Source organism: Anopheles marshallii, chromosome 3 (assembly GCF_943734725.1).
Source record: "Anopheles marshallii chromosome 3, idAnoMarsDA_429_01, whole genome shotgun sequence".
In the NCBI taxonomy this organism is placed as follows: domain Eukaryota; kingdom Metazoa; phylum Arthropoda; class Insecta; order Diptera; family Culicidae; genus Anopheles; species Anopheles marshallii.
In genome coordinates, this window is record NC_071327.1 from 20,762,098 (window position 1) to 20,784,168 (window position 22,071).

The window sequence follows — 22,071 nt, forward strand, 5'->3', positions numbered from 1 at the left end:
CACACGTGATTTGATCATCGGATATGTTTGGATCCATTATTGGCCCAACCTCACCCACCCACACGGTAGCTACCAAACCACTGTCTATCTGTCAGTGATTTGCGCGTGCGAAATGGAAACTTTTACTTTCATTCAATTACGAGCCGATAGAAAAAAAGGCACATCATATGAAACAGCTGGTGCTTAGGTTGGTTAGGCAGGGTTCGCTTTGTTGTAGTAGTTTGAAGCGTTTTTCACGCGGTGTGAATAATCGAACCGAAGTGCATCTTGCGCCGAAGATCAGCTCGCTTACGTAATATTGATTAATGTTGGTTCGCGTGTTTAAAGTGTTTCAGTTTTTGTGTTTTCCTCCACAGAACCTAAACGGGGCACTGCATCATTTGAGTGTGGTGCTGGTATCGGTAAAGGAAATGCAAAACGATACCATTGAGAGCATTTCACAACACGATCTTGGTGGCGCGATGCTGTCAAGGAGCTATTTACACGGCGGTTGCTGTTAGAAAATTGAGCACAGGGCTTTTGTAATCGCACCCGCACGACTACGGGTGGCGTGATTGTGCAACCAGTAGCATGACAGGTGCGCGGTAATCGATCATAATCTCGCCCGAAAAGCTCATCCACATAAAACACTCAAACGATGAGTGATAAAGCGAGTGCATCGTTGTAATGAGCAACCAGCGAAAGTGTTTTCGTGGCCATTGAGGCCACCAATCGATGCGGGGCAGTTTGTACGACTCGGGCATCAATCGCACCAGAGGTTGCTTGGTTCCATTAAGACTAATATGTTTATTTTCCACACTCTCTTGCACCACAGATTCCCGCAATAAACGCCGTAAGTCACATCGCGATGCGCCGCAACCGAGTGTGGCCGTGTGTGGTGTTGCTGATTGTTGTCTGCGCGGAAGCGACCGATGCTCACGGGCATGGCGGCGTGGAAACGTTGCTAGCACACGACACTACATCGAACGATGCTCCAAGGGATGATTTCAATAACGGTAAGTGAAATAAGCTGCGATCGACCCGGAACCAACCTTCGGTTTCCTTCAATCATGTTTTCTTTGTGTATTAGCTGAAGTGGTAAAAAGATTAATATTGTTTTCTTTCATGCTATACCAAAGCAAGCTTTCTTGCAGTGGAGTAGATGTCAGACAGTCATTGAAAACGTATCAAAACCAGAATAATAATGTTTAATTAGGAGGAATGGTGTAAATTTTCTTACCGGGAATAGCCTTTAATTTTTTTCAGGCGAATTTCACACTATTTTCTAGCACTTTAGGAGACTTTTTTTTGTAAATGCATTCATTGTTTTGTAATGAGCAAATTAATCACAAGTTTAATATCATCAATTGCTAGTTCATGTATTTAAATATCTCGAATTTTTGTCTAGAAATGGAAAAATTCAAAATCTGATTCGTCTAATACTATCTTCTCAATTAGTATATTTAAATTAATGTGTTTATTTTATAAACAGATTTTCTTACTCTCAGACTCCTCAGACTCCCGGGTTCGTATACTTTCATTTGAAATTACTCAAAAACAAATATTTCACATAGTTTTCGCCTTAAAAACATGACAAAAAAGCCCTTTTTTGAGCTTCCGAGTGTACACTTCTTTTAAATAATAGAATAAAAAGACTGTTTAAACGAAATAATGTTCAAGCAAATAGTGTACAAATTAAATCCACCTTTACTGCCCATCGAACGCGCAGCACGATTAGTTGCGTGCTATTCTTGGCGTTTTAAGCAGCCACCCGATCGCTCAACACAATGCACCTATACAACCCACGGCTGAAAGTAACGTTTAATCGATCTATTTTTATGGCAAAGCTCAAACGCGTCTCACTCAAAAACCGTGCCTAATCCGCACATGGGCAGATCAAGGGTGGGCTTCACGATCAACGGAAACCAGCCACATCGGCCCGAGCATACAATGTTGCTAGATGCAGGGATAGAGCCGCGGCAAAACCTATCTAAACCGCTCGGCAACGACCATTCCAAAGGCAACATTTGGGGCCCGTGTGCTTCGCAAACTGATAAAGCAAAATAGAGGCGCCCTCGACCGGCTTGTGGGATTCGTTTCGCGCATTCACTGCCATGGCCACGGTCACCGTGGACCGGCACGACCCGGGCAAGTACACGGGGCTAGGCCCATTTTGGGAGAGTTGAACCCACCGTTCGGGTCTTAAGGTCTTCACCGGACGGACGCAGAGCGCCCGGGTACGCGGGATCTGGTTCCCAGGCTGGCTGCGTAGCCGCGCTGCGCACGGTCCATTCTGTGCGTCAGCCGGCTTGGTGTCGTGATAATCAACTAAAATATTTTATTGATTTCATTAGTGAAACTACCCCGGCCAGCAAATGGCGACACTATCGACCGTTTGGTGTCGTTTCGTTTTCCCAAGCGCTGAGCGATTGCTTTAGATGGTGGAGCGCTTTCGGGATTCGCAAACCCACGGTACAGAGACTTGTTTATGCTACTTAACCATTTATGTGCTTTCTGTTTGTACTTCATTCACACCGAGCATCGATCGACCACGAAACGGGTGGTGATTGCGACATGTGGACATGATCTGCTGCTGTCTCACGGGCTGATCGAGCAGGCGGGACCGTGTGTATCATACGGGCGCTTCCCAATGTTGTACATGAATGGGCCGATAACCGCCCGGACGGCTGCTGAACGTGCCAAACAAGCGCTCTCCATTGGCACTGCGGGAATATTGCGGGACGAAAAAGGGCGAAAAAATGTTGAATGAAGTCGCTAGCAAGCGTAGATCACGAGAAAGAAAAAAAACGGGTGAAAACAAGAATTTTCCTTCATGCGATTGTGGGTGTTTTGGAGGGTGAATGTAAAATTTTCACCAAAAAACAAAAGACTTCAACAGTCGAACAGGCGACGAACCTTTCATTCTCGTTATTAATAAAGCATTTAAAAGGATGCATTCATGTTTTTTTTTTCTCATGAAGATGCTCATGCACATAAATCACATTATGTGGTCACTGTTTTACTAGCAGTGAGTTGGCTAATACAGACCAGCATCATTTCACCATTCATCACGTTCCTTAAGATGGGTTGCTTTTTGCTAACTTATCACCGCCGGGATAAATGTCTACATTACCGGTTGGCCACAAACCCGGTTCCCGTTTGCACCGTCTGATAAACCACCAGCCACCAAACCGTTGGAACACCCAATACGCTCATAGCTTATTGTCACTTTCTATCCGCAGCGTCCTTCTTCCCTTTGCTCCCTTGACGGCAAAACCAACCAAGCTCGGAAGAAGATTTATCATTCAACTATCATTTAACAGTGGCCATAATTCGCTCATTACGTGCCGCCCGTGTGGCAATGGCACTGATCAATTGTGTTCCGTTTGTCTTCTGCGGCAGGCGAACCAACACGATTGCAGCCGGTTGATACTCGCGGAAGTACGTCGCGATCCCGTGTGCCCGAGCCCGTGTGAAGGAGAAAAAAGCATTTCGCAGGAAGAAACATCGCGGGGCAACCAGGGAAGCAACCGGCAGAAGCACTAGGTGCAGTGAAATGGAGAAGAAACGACCAATTAGGTAACACTGCCAACCGACAAGAGGGATCGGGTTTTCCTTTGCTTTTCTTACATGGCTTTTTTTTCTTCACAACAAAGAGAAACGTCCCGACAAAGAGGAAGACACTTTTAAAAATAAACATCCTCTTGTTCTCTGCTGCTCCCCACATCCGACACCCAACTGATGATGATGGGAATAATGCATTTCCCAAACTTCCAGCAACATCAGCTACAGAATGGCACACACGGACAGGACAGTGACTTCCCAAGACTCAAGGTGCAAGACGCGCCAATGAAAGGGCGACATGATTGACTGCCGGGGAAAAGTGATCACCTATTCGTGGTGGCTGCTGTGTTGGGAAAGGGATCGGGTTGGAGCGTCGTACTGAACACACTGCACACTGGTGGCAATCGTCGGATTCAAACATTCGACATGACCACGAACCAGTAGCCACGAAAAGGCGGTGTAGTTCAATGGTTAATTCAGCACCTTAACCATGACCTAGGGTGAGGAAGAAGCTGCAAGTGGGAGTCAATCTATTCGAGGGCTTAACGTGGTTTGTACAGTGCGGTTCAAGCTTTTACCATTACCTTCGGTTAGCGTAAATATTCAAATTACTATCATCATTCTTTCGAGAATTTGTTCATAAACCTTATTCATAACATTTACACATTTTGAAGAAATTGATCCTAATATTCAGAAATTCTTCACTACCTCAGCTCAAAGCAATAAACTTGAAGCTATCTGTAGTGTCGGTTCTGCAGACGAGTTCAACAGCCTTTACCGTGGCCTATGGTGATGGTGGCACACTTGCGAAGGTTAGCATCATGAAGTACCCAAGATCGCTTACCAACCGGCTCCGAAACAGGTGCAGTTGCGCAGTTCACCAACTGCCATGCAATACGGGCTGGCGTGAGGCTTGTGTGTGTGTGTGTGTTTTTTTATTGGCCATTGTTGTCTCCCGGCTCCTGGTAGGCCCGCAACCTACCACCAAATGACCCCCATAAACGAGACTTTCCATCTCGCAGGTACTTGGCGCATGATCGCATCGTTAGAGAGAAATAAAGGTTGCGGGCTAGCGCTGGTTGCTTACCTTTTCCGTTGCTTCTTCACTATTTCACCTGATCGAATGTTTGAATTTTTCACCAAGACGACGAGTTCAAGGGGATCCGTTTTCCACATACGCAACCAATACGCAAGAAGAGAGCAGCACCTGCGAAATGCGAAATAAAACAAAACGCAATCTCGTCTGTTTGGGTTTAAGATCATCGTGGGTAGGATCCATTTCGCACACGCGTTAATTCCGCCTCCGCGTGACTTGGTTTCGTGAATCGCAATTGACAGCTATCTAAAAGTAGAAGCAAAGCGCAGATTTATCATTTAATTAACAAGAAAACTCCAGGAGCTCAGGGGAGCATGAAACCCAATAAAAGATGATCAAGTACCGGCACCGAAAATGAAATCTCAAGGTCTTTTCCCTTAGACCAGTTGAGCCCGTGAATCTATTTTTAAGCACACGTTGAGACTTAACCGTGCGCTTTGCTTTCTCTTTCAATCTTTATCCCATCCTAATAAAACCAATGACAATGGAACTGCCGAAAGGAAACACAAATGTTTGAAGGTCTTAATTAGGTGCATGAACTGTCTAATTGAGGCGCGTAACGAAACGGTGCAAATCTATCCATATCTCAGATGGGTAATGAAGGATTATGGTTATTATAGGAGTAAAACAAAGCTTCTTGTTGCTCACACCATGATACTGGCACTCGAAAGCATTGAATCTAACGAAGTTGTTGCTTATCGTTTGTTTGATTGTTTGCAATGATAATAAAATGGAAATGTTTAATAAAATATTCTTCTTATTATTCTTATAAAATATTTGCTTCTTGCCAACAATATCTTCTGCAAACTTCGACTGCGTTCTACCGAAACTAACCACTCATATAATTATAAGAATAAATCCGCACGTGCGCACACATCGAAGGTTTGGCACAAAGAGAACAGTTCGCTTCGCGTTATGCGTTGATCTCTTAACGCCGCAGTGCTGCCATCAAGTAGTGTTTTTTACCATACTGTTTATATTACGTATTCTACTAGAATACAACGGATAGCGATGATACATTTATAATTCTATCTTGGCTTACAAACAGATTTGCCACGGAACTTTCCCTCGCCACGGTTGGAATACAACGAATGGTTGCCGGTAGGACGAGGTGATCCACTCAAAAATGATCCAACGTACGACTACAGTCCACCGGTGCTGGACCGCGTCCGGTACTGGTCAGACGGCGCCAAGGATAAAACATCCGGCAACGACATCCTGCTGCTGGGCGTTCCCTCAAAGAAGACGGTCGGCGTCAGCAAGGAATGGAACAGCTTACCCGTGCGTCGTAACTACTACTCGCCGGCACTTCACCAACATCATGCGATAGCAGGCCCGAATCAGTTGCCTCATACCGTACTAATGCCACCACCACTAAACAACTATCCGGCTGGTATAGAAGGTGCTGGATTCTGGGGTGGTGCAACTTCCGCTTCCCAACGAGTCGACACACAACCGGGAGATGGCTTTAAATATCGTCCTGGAAGCTCTTATCACGGACAATTAACTGGTGAGTTGAGCATCTGCGATACGTTTCTTCTATCTACAATATGCATCCTATTTTTCTTCATTTATTCCAAAGGTGGAAAGCCACATCCGGAGCCGCCGATTTCGCAACCCATCACGGCACAATTTCATCATCATCATCAGCCTCAACTGCAAAGTGGCAGTGGGTTTAACCGTCAACAACAACCGTACGTTACGACGATTCGCCTTACCACTCCAGCCGGTGACACTGTAAAGCGACCATTGCTGAAGACAATTCTGCAGAATGAACATTCCTATCCGTTCACTAAAACCGCTATGACCAGTTCAGTGACTGAGTACACTTCCGGTGGATTCTATGATGCACAGAACATCAACGCCATGGCACAAACAATCTTTCATCCTCCACAAACCACGGAGTATCTTCAATCGCAACCACTGCAGCAATCCACTAAAACAGTCCCAAAACTAAACAAGGATATCCGCCCCCAACACGTAACGAATGCCGGTCTGTTCGTAACACCAGTGAGTACTAACATGCCAACTATGATGTCCACAACGACTACGCGAAGTCCAGCGATGACGGTATCGGGCACTTCAAGCACAATGCACATCATGGTAACGACACAGCCTACTCCGCAAACCATGACGACCGATTCAATATTTTCTCACTACAAGCAACCAGCTGCACCGGAACGTTGGTCACCGTACCTCATTATCGAGGGTCACTCAAAGGTAAAAACGTACGGCTTAAACACGAACGATACGCTAATGCAATTGCCGCGAATGGTTCCGGTCACTAGCACGAAAGATCCGATCGTACGGCATGTGGTTAACCGGGATCCCGAAACCGGAGCGGAGCTAGGTGTAACGCACATCGCTACCAAACGTCCTCCAGTGTACGAGGTGCACACGGAAGCGGGTCCTCGGACTACAAAGAAGAATGATTCTGTAAAACAGCGGCAAGACGATGCGCCAGTCAACACACTACTCACACTGCTCGATGAAGCTTCCTACGACGACATGCTGAAGCAGGAAGGAACCGCAGAAAACGTACTGGACGCAAGTGTGGCCACCTCTGGCAGTAAGGATAGCAAGACGCGTCGAAATGTGCGCATCACGAGACAAATTTACCGGCTCGAAAGGCCATCATCTTTACAGTGAGATCAGGACTACCCAGGACTATCCTTTTGCCCCGTTTTCCCTTTGCAAGGCACAAGCAGCACAATCTCAACGGCCATATACCAGGACAGGATCTACTTTCACTGTACCGCACGTTATAAATCAAACAATACAAACCATAGTGTAAAAGAGCACCATTTGCCACCGACTCGGGGTCAACCAGAGATAACACGCACACACACACAACAAACAACCATCGGGCTCGTTTCTTCGTAAGTATTCGTGTTTGGTAGTAGAGATACGAGTTTTATCTGCACAAAGATCATCTGTAAATAGTATGCGTGTATGTTAGGTTATATTTTGTAAGCACAAGTAGGGTAAGTCGATTTGTGAATAATTTACGAATAAAAAGATGGAATAACAGCGAATTGAACCATAAACACATTTTGAAGGCATTTACAGCAGAATGTTTATTTACTTTAAAAAAGCCCGGCCTTTCGAATGCGAAGAAGTTGTTGCCTTTCGCCTGTTTTTTTTTTGCACGCGAAAGTCCCTACCGATAATCGAACTACTCTAAGCATGATTTTATTCTGTACGATAATGAAGATGTCTAATGTCTAAAATTTACTTCTTATTTCTGTAAGAGTTTCCGTTCTTTTATGTTTGCCCTAAAGAACGTTGGATGCCTTCAAACGAACCTCTGCTCATCAATTGGAACTCGATGGAGGCTAATAAAATAAAAGCTTATATCGATCTACACACAATATGCAATCTCGTCTCTTTCCCTACAGAGGCCTAAATAATCTAGAGCGCTAATACCGAACACACGCCAAGTCATCCCATAGCGGAACAATCAGGGCGAATAACGTGAAACACGGATATTGTATAAAGTGAGCGCCATTCCCAGCGAACAATCCACGACGAGTACTGATGGATGCGAAATGCTCCTCGCCATTTTACTTGGGATGTGTTCGTCGGGCGCCTGTCAATGATTGTTAGGATTTTTTCTCGGCCGCCGTCAGCAGTGGTGGTGGTGGCCCTGGTGCCGATCCGGGTGCTCCCGTACCAGCGGACGGTGCCGTCGCTCATAACTTCCGGAGATCCAGCACGAACACACTGCCGTCACTGGCACTGGCGCCGACTTTGCTGCCGCGCGAGTTCCAACACACCTCGAATATACCGCCGGTTCCCTTGTAGCTGTGCACCAGCTGTCCGCTTTGGGTGCTCCAGATGTGGACACACTTGTCGAAGCTACCGGACGCAAGGAATTTGCCGTCCGGGCTGAACGCCACCGAATACACCGGTTCCGTGTGTTTCGTGAGCGTGTGAATGCAAACACCTCGTTCCACATCCCATAGACGTACGGTCGAATCGAAGGAGGCACTTGCCAGTATGAGGTTCATGTTGGGATTCTGCGTACCCGTACCCGTTGGTGACCATTTAATCGTGTAGATCTCTTTCGAATGAGCCTGAAAGGGAATAGAACGCATCCATGCATGAAACGTCTTTGGACCTTACTATTTAACCTATCCTACCTGAAGATCATGCACACAAGTGTCCTGCTTCATCGACCAAATCTTCAGCGTCATGTCGTCCGAGCAGGAAGCCAACAGCTGTCCCTGAGGATCCCATTTGATGGCATTGACTTCATTCTGTAAAAGAGCATTTCAATGAGCTGACGATCGCTGTAGCACGCAAGCCTTCCATTATTACCGTGTGTCCCTGGAACGATTTGATGGGTTTGTCTACGCCTAGCTTGCAAACATGAATGCATTGATCTGTACTGCAACTTGCAAATGATTGATTCGACTGCCAGTCCACATCCAGCGCCGGAGCTGAATGGAAGCTAAATTGCTGTGTACACTGGCCGGTCGCAGCATCCCAGATGATGGTCGTTTTGTCCACACCAGCGGAAAGAATGTAATTACCCCGTTTGTTCCACTTCAACGCGAATATGGGACCTTTATGTTGACCGAGTGTGCTTGCCAGCAATCCATCCGTACGCCAAATACGAGCATATCCGTCGTATGAACCCGTCGCCAGCAGTGTACCGTCACAGTTCCAGTCTAGCGATGTTACATCCTTGTTGCTCGGTACTTCTGTACCACCCTTCTGGATGCAGTGACGCAGTACGAGTTGGTTCGGATTAGCCGGATTATCGGACATATCCCAAATACGTGCCGTGCTGTCACCTGACCCACTGGCAAGCAAATCTGTACTCGGGTTCCAAGCACAGATGAACACCTCACTTTCGTGTCCTCGAAGAACCGTCGCCTTGGAGGCGGGTATTTCAATGCTTTGATCCACTTCCATCGTTTCTACCGGAGCTGGCGTTGTGGAAGCAGTAGTCGTCGTAGTTGGCGGTGGAGCAGTCGGTTCCTCCGTCGTACCATTCGTCTCCGGGGGTTCGGTTTTCGTTGCTTGCTTTTGCTGGTTTTGCATATTCTGCCTGTTGGCGACCACCTCCGGCATGACCGCATCGATGAGACTCAAACTTTCGCCCAACCGTTGCTCGGTACCATCTTCACCTATACTAATTTCGGCTTCGGTATACTGCAACCCTTTCTGTAAAATGCTCAACAGGGCGGCCGGTGGTACAAGGGCTCCATTGATGTTGCTTTGTGAGATGTGTGATTCGATTCCGAACGTGTACGCGGAATGAGAAAACCCTGCCAGAGAGTGCAAAAAAAATGAGCGCGGTGTACCGATGGACACGATCATAGATTATCGTTGTTCATGGTGCGTCTACTTACCAGACTCCTGCAGATAGCGGTAAACTAGGAAGTTTACCTCATCGCTTGAAAAACTCATCTTGCTCTGGATGTGTTTTTGCTTGATCGGATGTATAAATCCACCCGAACCCGAATGCTTCTATGGTTGTAGATTATGCACTAAGTGTAGTTGAATCGTTTCGGGGCGTACTCACAACATAAATTCGCAATATTCTACGCTGGAATGCGATTTGTTTTTACTTGCAATGGTTGTTTTTTTTCAACTCCCATTGACAGCCGACCCAAGCTATCGTAGCGTCTAGCAAAGACACACACCTTTGAATGGGCTTATAATTTTATGCTATTTTTGTAAAAAGTTAACTGAAAATGTAAGTGTGGTTCATTAGTAGGGTAAATGTTTCAAATTACACATTAAATAAGCTAAGAATATGTATTTGTCGGTGGAAAATGCTGCAGGATCTGCTTGCAGCGAGCGTAACAAAAAATGTTTTATCTAAAAAAAACTAGTAACTACAATGCATTAACAGTGGTTTCCATAAAATGAACCAATTCATACGAATGTGCGGTTCTTGTAATAAGAATTCCTCAGTAATTCCGCATAATTAGAGAAAATCCAAATGCCCAAAAATCCTGAAAATATCTTGCAAGAAACATGCTCGTAGACATTTTCTTGACACGCTGTCAAAAGCTGAAGTGTGCTTGGCTAGCGGAACCTGTCCCGTAAACTTCCTCTTTTGTGATTTGTCGTGAAACTGTGCAGTGTTCTCCTCCGAGCTAAGGTCATTTTTTGACGACTTGCGCGGTTTTATTGAAAAGAACCCCCTTAAATAATGGCTCTTAACAAAGCTGAACTAGCCTGTGTTTACTCGGCACTGATTCTGGTCGATGATGATGTTGCCGTGACGGTAAGTTGTCGGGTTTCCAAGATTGCTCCTGTGCTCTAGTGTGGTGTGTGTGTGTATGAGGACACTCGCGGCGGGTTTCGTCGTTTGACTGCAATTTAAATGCTAATTCGTTAGTCAATGCATGGTACCTGTGTGAATGGAAAACAGGAAGATTGAAATTTAAAAGAATGTTCCGAGCATGTATTGGGAATGCGGATTTTCCCTTGCCACATAGCACACTGCGGCTCGTGCTTGTTTTCTAGGTTATGGTTTCGACCGAATGTTTACATCGTCTGTTCTTCTTGTATCTACGAAAACTTACAGGATGAGAAGATTGCGACCATCCTGAAGGCCGCCAACGTTGAAATCGAGCCGTACTGGCCTGGCCTGTTCGCCAAGGCTCTGGAAGGCATCGATGTCAAGAGCCTGATCACTAGCATCGGCTCCGGTGTTGGTTCCGGTGGTGGTGCCCCGGCTGCTGCCGCTGCTGGTGGTGCTGCTGCCCCGGCTGCCGCTGAAAAGAAGGAGGAGAAGAAGGAAGAAGAGCCAGAGGAATCCGATGATGACTTGGGATTCGGTAAGTGATGCAAATGTGGTGTGTGGTGCACAACTCGATCTAATCTGGAACTGTTTTCTTGTCCTTTTCCGCAGGTCTCTTCGGTTAGATCTTTCTCGCCGTTCTGGAATGTACAATGCAAAAGAGAGTTCCATCTCTTTTTACTGTACTGGTATTTGTACAACTATTCTGTACACGTATGAATAAAACATTGATAAATACCTAACATGATGGTACAGACCTGGTGTTCACATTGGCTTAATGAAGAGCATTCGAAATGGATTTGTTTCTGCATTTGATGATATGAAAGCTGTCGCCATGTAGCTTGTGATACGTTGGTCCGCAAGATTCGGTAGTCTTCTCTTGAAACGCACGTGTTTTCAGATATTTATATCGAGCGTAGTTCCGAATTACAATGCACTCACTAGAACTCACTAGGGCGATACGTTTTATTATTCTCAAATATCCGCAACATGCTCCAAACAACGATCCCGGAAGAACTCATTACGCTTTCTGTTCTCGTTTTTAGAAGCCGAGAAATACTTGGATAGTTTCTCGCTTCCATATGTAGCTTTCTGATTACCCTTCGCGTCCCCTTCATCTTCAAACTCCATATCGTAAGCTTTCTTTTCAAGCGCATTGCTCGCAGTAGACCAGCTGAATCGAACCAACCGTGGAAACCCAAACACAAGATCAATTTCTCCCAAAAACCGTTTCGTCGTTGGATCCCCAGGATATCCGCTACCGAAAGTGTTCTCTTTCTCGTTCAGTCGTTCACGGAACCGCCAAACTTTCAAGGCGTGATCTCGCGTAACTTTCGCAGCAATACTTGCCGCCGATACGATTGGATAGGTACTATCGGCTTTCTTAGCGACCGTTATCTTGAATTTGGGAAAGATAGCCTTCAACTTGGCTTGATATTTCTCCGGAGGACCCACCGTGTCCACGTACACCTCGGCAATGTTAACACCGGCTTCGATCGCGGCGTTGATCAACCCAATCGCGGAATCCATCGACACTTCATTTAATGAATGCTTTGTTCTTCTCAACATGCTCATCGAGATCACGTTCGGTGATATAGCTTCAACGGCCCATCCAAGCGCTTCCACAGCGTAATCTTTCCGGTTCATCTCATCGAAAATTTGGTCTCTCTTTTCCTCAGTCAGTTGCTTAGAATCCGCAAATCCCAGCTGCTTCAGGATGTCCTTTTTCGACAGAGGACAGAAAGCAATACCGTACACCATGGGGCCTGTAATAAAGGCAAGGACTATTGCAATCCATACAAATAATTAAAATTTTTTATCTTACCGAGAACTGGTCCACGGCCGGCTTCATCCACTCCCAGCATACAAGGCTCGTCCTTGCACAGCTGTGGTATATCGGAAACGTATACGAAGTTCTTTGCATTATCCTGTTCCAAAATATATGGTCCCAGACTTTCCAAACTATTTATGGTGAGCTGTTGCGTTTCAGATTCGCTCTTAATTTCCTGTTTCACTTTGGTATCCATTTTAAGGGCGGAAAGCGGCAGATCTTTTATTCTGAACTACCAACAGAATTTGCTGATTTGCCGCGCAAAGTTTGTAAACAGCGTTGGAAGTGCTGCCAGTTGTATCGTGAAAATAAACAATTTGGATAACCAAAAAAGTTGCATTTGCTAGGACTGTATTGTTGATAAATGGACAAAAAATGGTGGTACATATCTTGTAATTTTGTAAAATTAAAATTTTCACAGAAATTCTCAATTTTTACATTCTGTTGCATTGCCAAATCTGGCAGCCCAGCGTTTGTTGTGACAGTTACATTTGACAACAGTTCCCAAACTGTTTGACGTTGGACTGTGTATGTGGAACAAATGTTTCGGAGATTTCTTTCCTCTCGTTCGGATTACGTGTGGAAAATCAAAATACGGCCAAGACTATTTTCCCATCTTCAATAAATTCGGTGTATTTGTGAATGCGCGCTCGACGTCCTAGTCCTCTACCATGGCCGATTGGGATGAAATCAAACGTTTGGCCGCCGACTTCCAAAAGGCCCAACTTTCCACCAGCCTACAAAGGTGAAATAAAGTTTGATGTGGCAAAACTGCTCGGAACATTCCTTTCACCAAGATGTTTTCTTCTTCAACGCTTCTACTTGCAGACTCTCGGAAAGAAATTGTATCGAGATTGTAAAACTACTGATCGACAAAGGGCTCATCGATGTGATCTACACCAACGATGGCAAAGAGTACCTCACGCAAGATCATCTGCTGCAGGAGGTGAAAGATGAGCTGTACGTTCGTGGTGGTCGTGTAAATTTGATCGAGCTGGCCAAAGTTTTAAATGTTGATTTTGCAAAGATCGAGTACATTGCCAAACGGCTGGTAGACCGTGAACCTGGTCTGCACCTTCTGCTTGGGCAACTGATCGATACGTCCTACATTCAGCGTGTGGCGTCAGAAATCAACCAGAAGCTGGTCCAGTACGGTGAAATCAATATAGGACAGTTGACTACAACGTACGATTTGCCGACAGATTTTATCCTGAACCAAATAGTGTTGGGAAATTTGAACAAAATCATTTTCGCCAAACAGGATCCCACAAATGCGCACATCTTTTTCACGCAATCGTATATAATGCGCAACAAGGCTAAAATCCGCGGTGCACTTGCCGCGATTACAAAACCTACACCGATTTCCGTCATTTTGAATCTAACCGATGTACCGGCACGCATACTGTATATGTCGTTGAACGAACTGGCGTCGCTCGGTTCGGTCACGGTCCAATCACCGGCCGGTCAATACATACCGCACGTGTACGAACGAATGCAAGCCGAGTACGTGAAAGATTACTTCCAACAGAATGGATACATAACGAACGACACCGTGGCCAAGCTGGGAGTTTCGGATGTTCGTCCGTTTGTGCGGACCCGTTTGCCGGATGAGAAGTTGATTTACATGAAGAACTGCATCGTCAGCAATCGGCTTATTGAACGCGTTACCTACGCGATGGATGTTTGCATAAGCAGCAATTCGTATCTGGATATGTCAACCATTCTGCCCCCGGCCTTCAGCAACGATAATATGGAAGAAATTTTAGCGCACGTTCTAACGCCGGCAATACGTAAGCAGACGTACGTTTTTGGAACGGTTGTACTGACGGTAAACTTTATGGATGAGTGCGTTAAAGGTTGCCAGGAACTGGTTAACGAACACGCAAAACGAGCCGTCGAAAGTGGCAACTATCAGAAGTACATGGCGGAAAAGATGATGCAGCATCAAGATGTGGACCATTTTGCGATGGACGAAGGAAAGGTGGATAAACGGGAGGAACGGCGCAAGAAGGCCGCCACTGGAAAGGGTGGCGGTGGAGCGCAGGGTCGTGAAACAAAAACAAAATCTACCAAGAAACATGCACGAGGAAACAAGGGCAATGCGATGGATTCGGATGACGATGTGGAGATGCAATCTGGTGCGGGTGGAAAGAAGAGTGGAAAGGAACCGCACATTGAGCTGATTACGGTGAAGGAGATTGCGAAGGTGGTGGAAAAAACCCTCGAACCCGAAGGTCTGGAGATGCTCGACAAGGATCTCGCAAATCATTACTACCCGTAAGTGGCCTCTGTTTGATGATTTGTAGGAACAAAATATATTAAATTTTTATCTTTCTAATGATTATTGTTACAGCATTCTTAGTAAACAGGCGCTGGCCAAAGCGCAAGAGTTGTACGAACTGACGCTTCAGAAGAGTAATCAAAACCGTCGTCAGACGCATGCCAGCATCCAGGAGAAGCTAAACACGCTCTACAACGATATCCGTTTGTACGAGAAGGGCTTAAAGCTGTTCCCGTCCGATGTACAGGGCCAGCTGTTAAAGTATCTGCTCAAAACGATCGGCACGGACGTGTGCAACGAAATATGCCTGTACGTCGCGGCCGAATGTAATCTTAACACAAACTTTAACGCACCCCTAACGGTCGAACAGCGCACAAAAATTGCGAACGACAGTGGCGCGGAGTATCGGGCCTCGCTGCAGACGCTCTGCAAATCGCTCACAGCCAGCGAAACCGTCGAAGACTTCCTGGAGAAAACAGAAAAAGCGATGCAGGCGTGCAGCATGATGCTGAAAAAGATTGACAAGAAAAAGGATAGGTACGTGTGCGCGGGGTACGATGCGGAAGCGGATTCCGTTCATTACGGCCAATTAACGTAGATAACGAATTTTAATTTGCCACTCGTTCCGATCCGATACGTTGTTACGATATCGATGCGATGATGCTGCTTTTCCATTCGGTTGCTTATGTTACTAAATTGGACATTAATTAAGTTAAATTAGTCGTGGGGAGGGTGAACGTAACACGATTGATACGCCTAGAAGTGGAACGGCAATGCGTTGGGATCGTTTTTTTTTGTCCAAAGTTTAAGAAATTCTTCATTTTTTATTGATATATGATTGTTCGCTAACTTGTTCCCTTTCGTTGCTCTAGAAACCTAATTCTTTGCCACAAACATGGTCTGCTGGAGCAGCTTACCAACTGTACCGATCCGGCATTGGTACTTCATCTGGCCGTGCTAATTATCTTCACCATTTCCACACAAACGATGCTTCACGCTTCCGGCCGCCATGTGTCTGCCGTTTTAAGCTTCCTGCAGACGGTGCTGACCGCGGAAGACTCAAAAGTGTTCACCAACTATCATGGTAAGTAGAGCAACTTAAGCGTGAAGCATTTAAATTTAAATACTTAATAACTTACACTCTAACTTGTCAGATCTTGTACTGAAGCTGCTGAGTACGGAGAGCGCCAACTCGGAGGAAGCCAAGTCAAATGCTGAAGATATTACCAAGCAGCTGGGCGAGCTGACACCGATCGTGAAAAGTATTGCTGGCAACTTCAAGAAAGCGGGTGTTACGGCCGTAGAATAATGTTAAGATAATCGAACGGCGTCATTAGACGAAACCGATGGGAGTTATGTTACTTTATGTGGAAGTATTCTTCTCTTTCCGCTTCAATAAAGCTAAGCTTGTTAATTATATCACTTAATTAATTAACGAGTTCTTGATAACGTTTCTTTACATTCCGAAGCGATGTAGATTGGTATGAATTCTGGATGTTAGTTTCCATTTGTTTGAACACTACCACACGGCCCATTCATGAGCCATACAAACATACGATGGATCGTTTCGATCAGTTGGTAAATAATTACAGTAATCCAACGATCACAGTAACCAAGCGTCTTACCGACAACGTGACACAACCCGATCATTTGTCCGCAAAAAAAAGAGTTGCGTTCTAATCTCGTTCACTGAAGCGCGAGAAGACGACGTTTATCGACGAATTGCGGTCACGTCTCTCTCTACACTGTCGTGGTCAAAGCGTCCGGCGTCGTAAAACTTGCGCTCTATGCTTTTGTGAGCAAATTAACGCGTACGAATTGATTCACAAGTGGTTGTGTACTATTATGCCGCTAAATGGTGGTTCAATGGGACTAGCGCCTAGGAGAGCTCCCCGCCCAAAAAAAAAAAAAAAATCACAAAGATGAACTCCCCAGGCATTGACGACAGTTTGCCCGGATCGGAACTGGTGTCGCGGTACGGGTGAATCCAGTGTGCGTGTTTTCGGTTTAAGGGTGCAAAGGGGGAATTTTGTTATTATTGCTATTGTTGCGCTCGAGACACTTTCTTAAAAGTGTGAAAACTGTGATACTGATACTGAACCGCTTCTTCACCTAATTGAGACACTCAGGCACAATCTTCACCCATTTGCCATCACGTGGAGACCGTTCCTTAATTCATGACCCAAGCGAATCGAGGTGTGTGAGGAAAGGCAGGCCCACCGCCCTCTTCCCCACTTGCCGTCCACTTTTGCCGGCTGATTCAATCGGAAGCGAATGTTACATCAGTTTTCTGTTAGATGCCGCACACCGACGTGTTGTGCAGGGTCAAATGTGAATCCAGGTTGTTTTTTTTGCAGGGGTGTCCGTCGGTAACCCGCTCGATATGGCATTTTTGATTTCCGTTCGGTCCGGTAGTGAGTGGTGGGGTTGTTTTCCTTCGATAATGGTGTTTCGTTTTTCGTTTCGTAGCTTTCTATTTGCTGTCCCATTTTCACCGTTGCTAAGGAAGTTCAACTCAGCAAACCCAACAATCGTTGCGAACTGCAGCGAACAGGGGTGTGTGTGCGTTTTGTGAGGAGTTTGAACAGCAGGTGAATGTCAAGATTTGCGTTTCATTCGCTTATCGGTCCCTGCACGTGGACCACGCATCCCCGTTACGACACGATCGCGCTGCACTTGTCGGAAAATCGTAACTCCAAACGACCACCGTCCTTGATTGGACTCGGCCGCGTGTGCCGTGTCGTTGTTGATAGTCGTTTCGGTGATAAGATTTAGCGGCACGATAAGATTAACGGTAGTGGCACCTACAGGATTTCCCATTAATGAAGGTGCGTAATGCGAATCAAAGACTCCGCGCAACGGTACGGTACAACGAGACGTTTGATTTGATAAAACCGTTCCTGTCCACGTATTCTCGAGTGTGCGGTACACCGGATTGGTTCATTCAGTGTCTCGACGGTCGTTATCGTGTGCTTTCTTGCCGGGTTTCCCACACACGGCGTACGCAAACATTTCGTCGAAGCGAACGGTTGATACAATTTTCACGGTCACTGGCGTGTAGGCGCCAAAACGGCAAGAAGGGAGACCGCCACTACACGTGATTCTGGAATTAAAAATAGATGCTTCCCGGCACTACACCGAACCGCAACACGCCAACGCATCGATTCGATTCGGAACTAACTTGTGTATGTGATGTGTGTAAATGAATAGCGAAAGGTTAGTATGGGTGAGGAGATTTTCACAGGCTTCTTGGAAACACTCGAACGCGTCCAACAGTCGGGCAACTTCCACGTCTAGTATCCTACACTCGGAATGTCGGAAACCGCGTGCCTTTGCCGTGTTACGCAGTGTGTAACGCCATCGTGTTGCGCGCCCCGTTCAATCGATAATAATAGCACGCGACGGGTGTGTAGTGTCTAACGAAGGGACCCCCATACATGCACACACGCGCTGTCCATTTTAGTGAATCAAACCGGCACGGTCGAGTACGTCAGAGGCGCCGGCCGCTTGCATAATATCGCGTCCCTTGTCCCCGGGTCCTATGTGTGTGTATAAAAAAAAACCCCCCGATAAGAATAGTGTACGTGGTGGTTTTGGGTGTGTGCGAACGTAAACAAAAGGGTGACGTTAAACGTGGCCAAAAAGTAGCAAACGGAGGGAGGAAAGATTCAAATCGCTGACGTGCCGTAGCAGTGCAGAGGTTTGCGGGTTGCTTGGATATCGTGGTGCTAGTTGGCGTCGTTCACACTTAAGCCTCGTAAGCTGGAAAAATACGTAGTTTTGTGCGATTTCCAGACATATCATTGATCGTCGAAGATCGTACGTTGATCGATGCAGGTCGGCAGATAGATGTTTGTGTAGTTGCACGTGCATCATGTTGTATGTATTGTCACGTTATGCGAAAGATATCTTCTTCAATATTTGAAGCGTTTCTCTTGCGATCCTTCCCCTGATTTATGCGTCACGATAAGCGTAAATTGAAACAAAATGGACGGATATCTGATGGCATTCCTGGACAATTCTGTTGTCTGTAGATAAGCAATCAGGTGTAAAAAGTCGGAAAGATTCTTGTTGGGAGGGTGGAGATCTAATTTATTTGTCAAATTATTGGTCGGAGGCCTATTTGCACCAAGAAATATTCAAATAACAAACAAGTCTCAAGGCAATGTAAGGGTTGGTGGTTGGTATCATCATCATCATCACACAATTAACGTCCAAGAGTCCGCTAGTGGACCAAGATTCCTCAGAGAAATAGGAAAATGCCTGTCAACTGATATCAGACTGAGGTTTAAACAATAGCTAGTTTATTGTTTGGTTATTGAATATTTATATACAAATACTTATTTAGTTCATAACGCATTGAATTGCTCAGCGCAAAGTTTCCGTCCCATAGAATATCCGAGAGGACTCTTTTGTATAACTTATTGCCGATAAACATGGTTTGGATATCAAAACTACAATTGATATCTTCAAATATTGATTGATTGGAAAGCTTTTAAAAGGATGAATAAATCTATCCAACAACAGCATTTTTCGAAATTGGAATTTGAGTGGAATTTGGTGTAATGGTCACATACACACCCCCTATTAGAACGGGACGGAAATGTGATCCCTTGCACTTTTATCAACCTCTTCCACTGCGTGCGTTGGGTTAAAAATACATTTCTTAAATATTCACGTCTTCGCTACCGTTTGTACGAACATGACACACTGTTGGCAAAAAATGGCAAAGAAAGCTAAAAGTAAACAAAAACACAAAAAATATGACCTCAGCGAAACTTGACGCGCACGGGAAGGATGCGGAAGGTCCGGGTGATGGCGCAGGTTGTTTTTGTAGGATTTCGGTTTACGCACGTGTTTCTTTGGCTTTCGCGCCATTACTTCGAACGATGCTAGAGCGTCGGTATGTCAGGATGGGTGGTAGCAGAAGAAGCAAAACACATACAAACAGACACAGGTAGTGCAAATTTAAATGTTAGGGGGTGGAAAACCGAGCCTCCCAGTAGCTGTCCGCTCACGTTAGCTGCTCACGTAAAGTAATTCACGTGGAAACACAGCAAGTATAACCGAATTCCCAGAGCGCTCACGGCGAGGAATGAGATAGTTTGCGTTGGTGTGTTTCGAATTGATAAGTTTCGAGTAGAGATCTGGCATCAACAGGCAAAGTTTCGCATAGAGAACCAAATTCCTGGAACTCTTGTTTATTGTCAGTGTCGTAGTCGAGAAATGTTGTGAATAATGTTTTGAGAAGAGTCATTCGTAGGTGCAGTCCTCTGGTAATTCATTCATTCTATACAAGTTTGACTTCAGATTGATTATTCTGAATCAGATTCACCCATCCCTAAGAAAATGTTAAGATCAATATAACATCAAGTACTGAGCTAACTGATCTAACTGAGCGTATCAGACGCTAACTGAGCCAGTGTAGGATCCTCAGAAAATCTTTAAATGTCACTGATGCCAAGGCAAAATTGGCTGCAGCAGAAGATTAACAGCTTTTTTTTGTTAGAACGGACAGGCTTGGATCGATTTATTTTACTTCGTAGCCGGATAGTCAGTCCTAAATACGGGGGAACGGTTCGGATGACATTTTAGGTCGGTATTGTCGTTTGAAGACCCAGTAGTGCCAGGAATAAACAGCGAAAAAATACATAAAATTAAGGTTATATTACAATTAACTGAAAATATGCTGTTTTTTATTGTATAACAAACCTCAAACTTAAAGATGTTTTAATTGTAATAAATTTTAATTGATTTAATTTAATTGATGTAGTAATTAATTCCTATATAGTGTTGTGTTTAATAAATCTTTTGAGAAGAGTCATTATATGAATCTAAAGTAAAGACGGATTCATTTCAGGAATTGATTCCCAAAAGATTCATGCATGAAGGACAAATTCCTTAGAGATTATTAATCTTGAATGAGTCGTACGTATTGGAGGAATCGTTAATTTTCCAAGATTATTGAATCCATAAAATAGAGTTGTAAATTCATTTATTCAGTTCAAAGATTCATTCCGATTCACCCAACACTATAACTGTGTAATCAGTTAAATTATTTTCAAAATTAAAAGCAAAAATTAACATGAGTTTTAGTCACACGAACGAACCGGACGAAAATCCCATCCGAACCAATCCCCCGTAGCAAGGACTGACTAACCGGCTACGTGGTAATATATATCGTTACGGCCAGGAGGCCATTCTAACGAAAAAAAAAATCATTAGTTTTAGAATTAAAAATTATCTTATCTTGTCTGTATTAATACACGATAGCAAGGGCTTAATTGTTATGTGTTAATATATTTCTCAACACGATATCTTGGTCCGTTATCATAATATTGCACAATTTCCTTCCGTCTTCCGTAAACTTATCATCCGACTGCCGGGCGGAACTCATCCCTGCGTACGGAGTGTTGCACGCCGGCTCACCAATCCGGTGCTTTCGTGCCATACGAACGCACCCGATCGACCGCGTGTGTGCCGTTCGCGCGCGCGCGTGCCTGTGTTCGTGGTAACGCAGCGTAACCACCAGTACAGATGGCCGACACGGTCGCACGATGCCGCGTACGGCTAGTGGTGTGCGAGCAAGCGCCGAGATTCTATACTTTCTTCTATCTTCTATTTAAAGCTGCTGCCGGGACATGCTCCGATCGCATAACGGCACCGTCGCTTCACTTGCGCTCTGGTCGTTGTCGTCGTCGTCGTTAACGGCAGTGGACCACACTCGGTACGGTGGACCACCGGTAGACCACCGGCAGGCACATTCGCATCCCACTTCAACGCCAACGCTCGTTCCGTTCGGGTGCGACGTCCGGACGCGTACGATCAACGCGCGCGGCACACATCCTGCTACGGCCGACAATGTCCCACTGCCGGACGGTACACTGTACGGTGTCGTCGAGTGCGTGATCACACTGAGGGGACAGTGAGAGTGATTTACCGGCGCCGTTGATAATCGACTAGCGATCGCGCGGTTCAAGTGAAACTATCGACCACGGACGTGTGATTACGATCAAGGCGAATCAGTAGCTTATCAGTGTTCCGTTGCTGGGAGGGTT

At 45.4% G+C, this 22,071-nt stretch overlaps 5 protein-coding genes across 5 annotated transcripts; 3 read left to right on the plus strand and 2 right to left on the minus strand.

The window, feature by feature from the left end:
- The first annotated feature begins 847 nt into the window (after positions 1–847).
- On the plus strand, positions 848–7,288 carry LOC128712336 (uncharacterized). Its single transcript, XM_053807232.1, has 3 exons — positions 848–995; positions 5,688–6,149; positions 6,222–7,288. Exons 1-3 carry the CDS (start codon positions 848–850, stop codon positions 7,286–7,288), a joined length of 1,677 nt encoding a protein of 558 aa, XP_053663207.1.
- Positions 7,289–8,331: 1,043 nt separating this feature from the next.
- Positions 8,332–10,057, minus strand: LOC128713743 (F-box-like/WD repeat-containing protein TBL1X). Its single transcript, XM_053808609.1, has 4 exons — positions 10,000–10,057; positions 8,960–9,915; positions 8,782–8,898; positions 8,332–8,715 (listed from the first exon to the last, which is right to left on the minus strand). The coding sequence occupies exons 1-4, from the start codon at positions 10,055–10,057 to the stop codon at positions 8,332–8,334; spliced, it is 1,515 nt and encodes a 504-aa protein (XP_053664584.1).
- Positions 10,058–10,690: 633 nt separating this feature from the next.
- On the plus strand, positions 10,691–11,527 carry LOC128712337 (60S acidic ribosomal protein P1). The gene is made up of 3 exons (XM_053807233.1): positions 10,691–10,883; positions 11,187–11,439; positions 11,514–11,527. The coding sequence occupies exons 1-3, from the start codon at positions 10,809–10,811 to the stop codon at positions 11,525–11,527; spliced, it is 342 nt and encodes a 113-aa protein (XP_053663208.1). The 5' UTR covers positions 10,691–10,808.
- A 349-nt stretch (positions 11,528–11,876) lies between these two features.
- LOC128714365 (ribonuclease H2 subunit A) lies at positions 11,877–12,928 on the minus strand. Its single transcript, XM_053809239.1, has 2 exons — positions 12,727–12,928; positions 11,877–12,667 (listed from the first exon to the last, which is right to left on the minus strand). Exons 1-2 carry the CDS (start codon positions 12,926–12,928, stop codon positions 11,877–11,879), a joined length of 993 nt encoding a protein of 330 aa, XP_053665214.1.
- A 475-nt stretch (positions 12,929–13,403) lies between these two features.
- Positions 13,404–16,322, plus strand: LOC128714528 (E3 UFM1-protein ligase 1 homolog). The gene is made up of 5 exons (XM_053809403.1): positions 13,404–13,477; positions 13,561–15,009; positions 15,086–15,550; positions 15,886–16,097; positions 16,168–16,322. The coding sequence occupies exons 1-5, from the start codon at positions 13,404–13,406 to the stop codon at positions 16,320–16,322; spliced, it is 2,355 nt and encodes a 784-aa protein (XP_053665378.1).
- The last annotated feature ends 5,749 nt before the right edge of the window (positions 16,323–22,071 follow it).